Below are 9,916 nucleotides of genomic sequence, written 5' to 3' on the forward strand. Positions count from 1 at the left end.
ATCACATTACAACCAGTGTGAGGGTGGAATTTGTGCGCTCCCTCCATACAGCAGTGTTAGCCTTTCAGGGTGAAGCTTTCGATAGCTTCCGCTGCCGTGAACTAATTGTCAGTGGCATTCGGGGAGGGACGTTTTTTTTTTCTTATGCTTCTCTACTCCCTATTGTTCCTGTTCACCGTTCACAAAAGAGAACCAAACTCCTTTCATACGCACATCACTCCGGCCAGTCGTCCGGTAGCCGTCGTCGTCGGAAAGCGGCTTTCCGTTGCGTTCCGATGTGATCTTAAATCTTGATGGCTTGGTTGAGCGGTGGGTGGAAAACCCCCTGCGGCACGTGGCAGGTAGCAACACAACAAACGCAACACATTCCAAGGACGAGGCCTCAATTCAAAATGGGAGTGCCGAATGACTTCTTTGGAATTGCGGAACCTCACCGCCACCGAACGACCGGCTCGGCTCGGGCTGGAATGGAGGCGATAAAACGATTTACACTTTTATAAATTGGCGTCCATTAATCTGTGGAATATCGTGGAAAGTGCGGTGGAAGTACGAGTGCCACAAAAGGCGGAATTTTCTTTATGTCCCACCCCGTTCCGGACGGGCGGATGGTGGAAAACGCACGCTCAGCGCACTAGCTCCCGAGGAGGGCTGTGGAAAAGCTAACCCGACAACGATCATCGCATCGCTCAGCGGAAAAACCCCAGCTGGGCCTGGGTGTCGGAGGAATGAGCCATCCGACCGCACGAATTCGCTATGCAAAACTGGAACACCGGAACATAATCCTTCAGCAAGCGGAGATGGAAATAAAAGGACACACCAACTGGAGCCGGGTGCGCTGGGTGTGTTGCGTTTCCGGTGGCGGTTGGGTAAGCATTTGTCATTGAAGGTAACCTTTTCTTTTCATTTTTTTTGCACGCTACCCCGGGTCGACGAGCGCTGTTGAGCCCTCTGCTCGCTTTTTCGGATCGGTTAGGTCTTACCGGTTTATCTCGCATCAAACGGTTGAGATGGTTGCGAAAAGGATGTTCACGACGGCTGGCCTGGCTCGTCCTGGCCGTCATTCAGAGGGGGTTTTGCTTTCTCTTCTTCTGCTTCTACTTCTTTTCATTCACCCAAAAACCTCCGGGTGCTGAAATGCAGGATTTTCGGAAGGATTTCGCTACACCTATCCGGCCGATGAATGCGTCGCGATAATCGCGCATAATTCAAGGCATTTCCGCCCCCTTCGGGAAGGGCGATAAGATGAATGGAGCGTTGTTTTTTTTTTTCAACAACTACTACAACTTCCGCGCTCGCGGCAGCACTGGCGGCGGTAATGGTGAAGTAAATTGCACGGAGCTAAATTATCACTCATTTCGGTGGTTTGCGTGTTGTTTTTTTTGTTGCATGTTTGGTGTGCGATTGTGCTCCAGGTTTGACGCTAAACCCGCCTTCAAAAGTGACCTTGCGCGGGCGCGAAATGAAAGATGAAGTCAAAATAACAACAACGAAAAAAGCGTGCTCGTTTTATTGCCGAGCTTCTCGCCACAGCGCGTGAAATTAATGACCGGAGTTAATAACAATTTCCTTAACTTTCCCGACCAGCACCGAAGCACCGAGGCACCGGTCCGGAGGTCCTTCGGTTCGGTGCATCTCAAGGCCTCCCGGGATCGTGAGCATTGCAGCACGCGAGAGTCGTCACGCTAGCTGGAAGACGCGTGGACAAAAAGGAGCAAAGCGCACATAATCATCTTTTCCGGGAAGGTTAAAAAAAGGTTAAAAGAGAGGGAAAAAATAAAAAGACAACCCTCACACACAACCCCACGGTAGACAAAAATGGTCGGTTGTGTGCAACAGTTAGCCTAAAACACATCACACAAGGCTTGTCGGAATTTCTGCTTACTCGTCATAATCCCGCAGGAGCTGAAGCAACACAACGGTTACTTGGATTTGGATGGTCTCGTGTGTGTTTGTCGTTTTGCTGTGGTCAGCACAAAAGCACCCATCCCATCGCAGTAGGCATCGCAAGCACGCCTGATAAAGGCAGCGAACCGTTCTCCTACATTCATGCATGAACCAACCAAACCGAACGCGGCCAATTGGACCGCTTCGGACCGTTTCTTGAAAAGAATAAATAATGCCGCACGAAATTCCGTCGCGTTTCACGGCCGGGTGGGCTGGATTTTCCGAATTTCCCAGCGCTCTTTTCCAGCCCACCATCACCGAGGGATGCGTTACACGACAACATTCTTGCGTGTGAGCGGGTGGGATTAGCAAACACGGTCGGCCGTCGGTGGGTGGATTAGATTTTCCCGTACCTTCCCGTACGTTTTCCCGGGGCTCTCTTCGTTTACACCCACCCGTCACTCGGGCGGAGAGGCTCTGTGGAGCTATTTTGTCATCATTACAGGGACCTTGGGCGGGCTGTTCACTTGCGCGGGTGCTCGTGTCAGTCATGTATCTTCATAATGCGCCCACCCAAAACCCCACCCAGGAAAAAGCTAATAGAGCCACGAAACCGGTGGTGACACCGATGGTCGCCCCATCATTAGCACATCGGTCTGTGTGACCCTCAGTGCGCCCGGGGGCTGTGGACGTTCGCGCGAAGGTACCCGCACAGATTAACCATTTTTATTTGCATATATTAACGCGCCGACTGCCGTCCAGTAAATTCATATTAGCCACTCGGCAAACTACGTCGGAGGCTGGCTTCGAACTTGTGGCCGAATTTAGGCAGCCTTAGTGGTCCAGTAAATTGGCAAATAGATGGTGAACGTGGATGGTGGGTCATGTGGGTGGTGGCTTCCGAACTATCCCCGGGGTTCGTCGATCCGGAACAGCGATCCACCCTGCGCTCGTATATCTTGATTATTGACAAGGAAAGCTTACGGGTTTTGGGGTATTTGGGGACTTCTGGGGCTTGCGGTTGGAGAGTGCCACTCGCTAAACACGTGATGCATGAGTATTGATAAAAATCGTCCACTTTTTCCGAGCCACTAAATTATTGTAAAAATGCCATCGCTCTGGCCCAGGCCCTCCCCCGGGCCATTGGTATGCTTTTGAAATATTTTACCATCTATCTCAAGATGGTGGGCTCAACTGTTGCTGCTGGAACAGGATGGCGTGTGTGTGTGTAGGTGGGCAGGTCGTAGATATCTGTTTGCCCTGGGACAAATTCTTGGAAGTCGAACGAACGAATCCTGACCTGAAATATGGCCGGGTCGGTGCCGCGAAGTCGGTACCGTACATTCGATATGGTTAAATTGGCTAACGGGAAAAATTGTTACTTATTGCTCCAGCTAGGTAGAATGGCCGGGAATCACATGCACATGCGGAGGCAGTTATAAATTTACATGAGCTAAAGAGCGGCAAAAACTCTGAACTCGCACACCGATGCCGATTCCACACTGAATTCCCATCCAGCGCGATAGTGACGCACGAGCACGCCCTTTTTTTTCCGATGGCTAAGCTTTTGAAGCATACTTCGGTGGATGAAATCCGGTTTGGAATTGAGGGTTTGCAAATTAATCCGCATCGTATTGTGCTTAAAAGCTCGATCACCGTAACAGGCGCTGGCGTCGATTGCAATCGTCGGTTGCGATAATTGGAAGCGACGCAGCATCAACAGCAACAAAAAGAAGAAGAAGAATTAAAAAAACAGAACACAAAAATTCTGCAACAATTCCATCCCTCGGAGGCTAGAGCTGGCCATTGGTTTCACAGGAAACTGGTGGGTGTGTGTGGTTGAAGTGCTTGTTCGTTCGATGAATTGAATGGGGCACACATACACACACACACTCATCCACCCATCCACCCACATCACTCCCGCACACAGGTCAAGGGAAATGGAATGCGTGCTTTACATCCCACTACGAAAGCAATGTGCATCCGAAACGGATTCATCCCTGCGAGGAAGCATGAAGTTTGATTTATTCTGCATAATCAGCACGGTCGTAAATATTTCCTCTGCACAGCGCAACAGCGTGGTTGGGAAAAACGGGCCACAATGTCCAGCACAGCCGGGCAGCGGTCCGATTTCCGCTTAGTCAGGGTTTTATTTGACGTGAGCCTTCAATTCGCATCCCTTGACGGCAGCCCGGTTTTCGGGGGGGGTTGCTTGCTCGGGCGTGCCGGGATGCCTGGGATTAGCTGCCCCCGGGGATGGGGCGGATGGCAACAATCGGATCCGGTTGGATTTGACCCGGAAGTGGCGGTAGTGGGTGGTTAGCGAGATCGATGCACGAGAGGCCGAGGCGAGCTGCCAGAATGGCTGGAGCGAAAAATGCTCTGTTTCGATTTGTGTGAGTGTTTCGCCCGTTTTTCTTTCTCTCTCTGTTGCTCCTGCCTTTTTCTTCGCTTTTGCTTTTGCACTCACCCCGACCATATGGCTTCGGGTGTAGTGGGGTGTACTGGTTACGGTAACGTATCTTTTTTTTTCTGTTCTCACCCCATCCAGCAAAGCGTACATTTTTATGGCACGATTGAAAGCACCGAGAGCGATCAGTTTTGATTGGCTTAGCGGAACAGATTGACGCTCTAATGGATGGAATTTGAATCCATCGAACGGCCGTTGGCGGTGAGGATTGTCTCGAAATACCGCCCACTCTCGACAGCATGTACAACACGCTTGAAATGGGGCGGCATCAGGGCTTTTCAGGGATGGATTCCCTGAGCGATGTTTCTTTTTTGCAATCAGCCGAGGGAACGCAGCGATTTAATTGAACTGTAAGCTTACGATTTACGGCAATCACGCATAATGCCACATTAAAATACGACCTTCCCCCCCTTGTATGATGGATGCGCCCTTATTGCTCACAGCACGATGTTGAGCGATCTTACGGACTCGGAAGTGAAGCGAAAACGACAAAAAAAAAGACAAACATACGGAAAAAATCGCGCTGACCTTGCGCGAGGTCCCGTTTCAGTGTCACATTTTTTAAATTAATATTAATTAATCCTCCGCACCGCGTGTGGCTCGATCGTCGCAGGGAAGCGAAAGCAAACTGTCAACGTTTCACAATGCATTATTCAGCTTCATCGTTACGCGGCACTCGGCCTGCGACGACACGTGCCCAACGGTGCATGTAAATTTCATTCAATCCCAACGACCGCTTGAATGACGTGAAATTAAATACCATCTCTTGTTTGGCTTTTTTTTCATTTTTGTTATCTCTCGCATCCGCATTAAATTAATATTTACGGATAGATTTTACGCCCGGTTGGGTTGCGGTGTGCGCTCGCGCGAGAGGGGGTGGTTTTTCCTCCTTGAAAGTCGATACGCAATCCAATGGGGACGGTTGGCGGCGGTTTATGTGTACAACACTGTTCGCGCGGTCACGTTACGCCCCTTTTAGTTTAACGACTGGACTGGCGTGGAGCTTTACTTTTCTCTCTCTCTCTCTCTCTCTCTCTCTCTCTCTTTTTGAAGCCACGCGCAACCGAACGAACGCGTGAAGCGAATCGATCCATGAAATGGCCGCCCCATGAAATTACGCCATCTTGGATGGAAATGGAACGGGAGCGAGTAAAAAAGTTCGCACACACACGCGCGCGCACACACACGCACAAATCTGGCCCTGAAAACGCCCCGGCTACTGCGATGAGACGGTTTTACACCTTACCCACAAAGAATCGATCCGAATCGCCGAAGATCAGGGCTACGCGGTCAGGATTTGGCATCGTGGAAGGCATCCCACCCTTCGGGCTCGGGGTTGTAGAATTTCAATTGTCGGTAAAAGCGGGAGAGACGGATTTTGTTTTTTTAGTTCGCCCTATTTCCCTTCGCTCCTTCCTTTTTGGTATTAGTGCGATGATAAGCTAGTCAGAGGGCCCCACTGGCTGTGGAGGAATTCGAACCCACGAACAAGGACATGGCTTGGTGGCTGATGAAGCGCAAACGATGAACTCACCCCCGCCCTCCCAAAATCGTCCCCTCCACCCCTCCCCCCACCCACCGACAGGCGGATTGCGGTTGATTTGATCAATGATACGTTTCAGCGATTTTTCCCAACCGCAACCAGTGAATGGAAAAGCATAATTAACGATTATTGCCTCCGATCCCGGGGCGGCATTGGGCGCCTAGGCGTGGAAACCTGGACGCTCGTTCGCCCCCGTTGCCGCCCTATATTTTTCTTCCGAAACCTGGAAAACCATCAGCTCCACCGGAGGGGAACGAAATGAGCACGCAAAGCTGGCGCAGCGAAACTGCCAGCCAAAACTTTAATTGTGCGCGCTGGTTTGGAGCGCGTTGCATAAAAAGTTAGGTGAATCTGGCCGATAAAAATTAAGTGTACCGGGGGGTCACGTGCCCTTGCTGGGCTGTTGAAAATCAGCGACGCAAGCGAGAAAATCCCCACAAAGGTTAATTGCGAATGTCAAAAGGGCGCGCACGTGGCGGATGGGTTTCACGAAAAATAGCCAACCGGATGGGTATTGATGCGGAAATTATGATCCCCCGCCAGCGTTGGGAGACAGCGCGAGCGTGAGGCGTTTTTCGATTAAATTAACCGCGACCGCTGTGTAATGGATATTAAATATGGATGGAAGTGATCGATTTGCCCGTGATTGAACCGTAGCGCGTAGATTACATGCATTAAATCGCAATCGCTATCGTTCGCGAATGGGGGTGTCTAATCGGACTGCGGCATCGTTGCACCACGCGCTAATAAATCAGAGATTCTCATAACTCATGCAAGCGTCGTTGCGCTATCGGGTAGGGGGGCCATTTAGTGACCAATACGATCGCTAACAAATCACACCACACGGGATAGCCGGAGTCCCTCGTGGGCTGGAAATGGGTTCAAGGGAATGGGAGAAAGGCCCGGTGGATATTTCTGGCGATTCACCTCTAATTGATCTAGAACATATTTCATACCATCGAAGCACATCGCTTCGTTACGAGGATTAATCAACGCAACACATCCCTGCAACCTTTGCGTTGACCTCGATTGGGGGAGGCTTATATGCGCAGCTTCCTCTTTTTTGTTGTTGTTCAGGTCATTAAAAAACCTTTCCCAACTGACCTTTACCCGTTTACAGGCGGTACTTTTTTTCCTTTTGAGTGGGTGTGTTTTACTGGCGAATGAAAAGTTCAGCCCGCTGACCCGGCCCCGGATGAATATTCATGGCGCAATTTCTAACACTTTCGAATTTATGAAGGCCAAAAGGTTAGGGCCTGGATAGTTGTTAGCATTATGCGGTTTTTTTTGTGTATTTCGTCAAATTTGATTACCACCACTCTAGTTCAGGGATGGCAGGAACGACAGGGCGACATTAAATAAGCACATGCAAAAACTACCAGTCTACCCACCCACTCGCCGGGTTCCCAGGTGTCGCGGAAGCTGACTTGATTGCGTCACAATGTCACATTTGCGCGAGAGTTTAATTGCACCGCGGGAGGTGTGAAAAAAGAGAGAGAAAAAAAAGCTGTTCCCCATCCTGGCTCCGGGATGGGACCAATTGTTATTCAAACGTTGATCAATCGTCGTTAAAGTGCCCAGAGGGAGGTGTACATTTGTGTATGTGTGTGTGTGTGCGTATTGGTGGGTGGGCCGTTGATTCCACCAAACCTTTCCGCACTGATTAATATATAAAACCGCTCCAACCATCCAGCCCCGGGTTGGTTGACGAGTGACGTTTTTCCGACCATTCGCTCGGCTCGTAATCGCCCCAAGCGCCATGAATGGGGGAATAATTCTTCCCAAAAATTTATCACTGTAAATAAACGTAAAAATTTATACGCATTAAAACCACCCTCCCGCACCGTTTGGCCAATCGTACCCATTCCCCCAGCCCATTCGGGGGCTCGCTGCCGTGAAACACCATGCGCCTCCATTGAGCCATAAATGTTCGTTACCAGCTTTTCCACGTCTTTAAATCACACACCGTTGCACCTCGCCCGAGGTTTTCCCGTTCGGTATGCGCTGAAAAGCATACACCCGCTCGCTGGGTCTCCACCACCCACACATACATGCGTGTTCCCTTTTTCTCCGCCGGGGAAGAGGAAACTTTGTTGGATTGTGATTATTTGGCAAGCGAGGCAAGGCGCAAGTAATCAGCCTAGACCGAATAAAGCCGAAAAGTTTATTTTCCCATCCCGGGTGGGCGGGAAAACTTCCCTGCCAGTCGGTCAAACGGTCGTGCAGCAATTCCAGTTTTATGTCAATCATCAAATGACTGTTCGGTAGCGATTGCTAGGCGCGACAGAGACGCCCGACGTTCGTTAAGTGCAGAAGCGAGGCGTAGCAGGGTACGCAAGGAAAAAAAAACACCCGGATATTTGCATTGGATTTTGCCCACCGCCGAGCCGGAAAGCGATGCCAAGATTTTGATGGCTTATTCAATTTCTTTTTCGCAATGGGTATGGTAATGCCATCTAGTAGCCTGGCGTATTCGGCCGTGTGTGAGTACGTGTGTGTGAATGTTTTTTGTTTCGCTCACTCTCGTATGCTTCGGTTTCCTTTTTTCGCATCGTTGATCATTTTTCTGTCGGTCGCCCCGGTGGAAGGCAATGCTGTTTTAAAATTGATACGCAACGCAAACATCGGCAAAACGTGGCAGTTGCGCGGCTCGTGCGTTTGCCATTTTTTGTTTTGTTTGCTTAGCCAGCGCGATCTGGCTGATGATGATGAGGTGGTGCCCAGTGAGTGGTGAAAAAAGGCTGGGAAACGTACACACCCACTCGCGCGTGTATGTGTGTTTCGGGGAGCGAGCATTTAAACTCGATAGGCTCGATGCAGAGAAAGTATCGCGAATCACAGCGGCAAGGCACTGTATTTGTTCAACCGATGCTAACGATACGCGTAACGCAGCCACGCGTGGCACATTTTCTTAATTTTCAGCTAATTAATTCCTACCATAGCGCCCTGCGTTGGCAGAAGAAGACAAAGACCTCCTCCCACGTAAAAACACGCTCGTCTAAGGCAGCCTAAGACTGGCCAATTGTCGGGCTGCAAATCGCGCCCTGACTAATGCTCGCTCTCCCCCGTCACGAGCGCACACTAAACGAGGAAAATCGTCGGCAGGAAAACTTACCTTGCGGGCTGCTCGAGCAGAAGAAAATAACCACCCACACCAGGCACAGTATGTGTGCCTTCGTCATTGTCATTTTGAATGCGCTTATCCACTCCCGGAGGGACCGCTTGTTGGCCCACCGGTGCCGGTAATCTGTTCCGCTTCCTCGGTTGCTCGGTCTCGTCCACCGTTCACTGGCCCACAACCGTTAGCCCACCGTTACACATGCCACACCGTTACACACTGCCCGAAATGGGGTCTAAGGTTCACTTCAACCCGGCTTCAGGCCCCGGTTGTTGGTTGGTGGACGCCACTTCAAACCGATGCACGGGTGCACTCATCCTGCCACTTTGCATGATCAAAAGAAAATGCCACTTCACTTCCGGTCTATCGGGCGCTGTGTGTATGTGTGTGTGTGTGTGTGTGTGGCCTTCCGCAGCTCCGGCAGGTTCCGATGCAGGTTCCCGTTTTCCGGAAGAAGCACACTCGAACAACTCACTCGATCGCCGAGGGTTGCTGGCTCTCGTACGTGAGCCGGCACACGAGCATCGCAATTACGGGGAAGGTACTTCCGGTACACTCGCGCACGACGACGACGACGAAACCGACGGCGGAAGTAACGAAATGATAATTTCCCAAACACATCCCCACCGTTGTGCTCCTTTTGTGCTCTTGGGTGGTTCCCGAGAGAAGGAGGTTGGACGCTCAAGGGCGACCGATTTCCGCTCCACTTGGCCACAAACGACGTGCGCTAGTTCCGGTTTTTCTTTCACTCTCTCACTCACTCACTCACTCACTTGATTTCGATTCGTTACCCGATGCTGCTGTTTTGTGGCGGTGAATATTTTATGATTCTCGCCACGCTGGGGCCACGCGTGACCCGCCCGGGGAAAAATCTCGTTTGCTACCAGCACCCGGCCAGACC

The 9,916-nt window shown here is 50.8% G+C and overlaps 1 protein-coding gene across 1 annotated transcript in view; it reads right to left on the reverse strand.

Annotated features, from left to right (window-relative positions):
- LOC128721401 (uncharacterized) overlaps positions 1-9,094 on the reverse strand; it is a 69,867-nt gene extending 60,773 nt beyond the window's left edge. Inside the window, exon 1 of the mRNA XM_053815153.1 lies at positions 9,013-9,094. Coding sequence (XP_053671128.1) covers positions 9,013-9,085 — 73 coding nt within the window. The 5' untranslated portion in view covers positions 9,086-9,094. The remainder of the gene's footprint in view (positions 1-9,012) is intronic.
- Positions 9,095-9,916: the final 822 nt, after the last annotated feature.

This window comes from Anopheles nili, chromosome 2 (genome assembly GCF_943737925.1).
Source record: "Anopheles nili chromosome 2, idAnoNiliSN_F5_01, whole genome shotgun sequence".
In the NCBI taxonomy this organism is placed as follows: domain Eukaryota; kingdom Metazoa; phylum Arthropoda; class Insecta; order Diptera; family Culicidae; genus Anopheles; species Anopheles nili.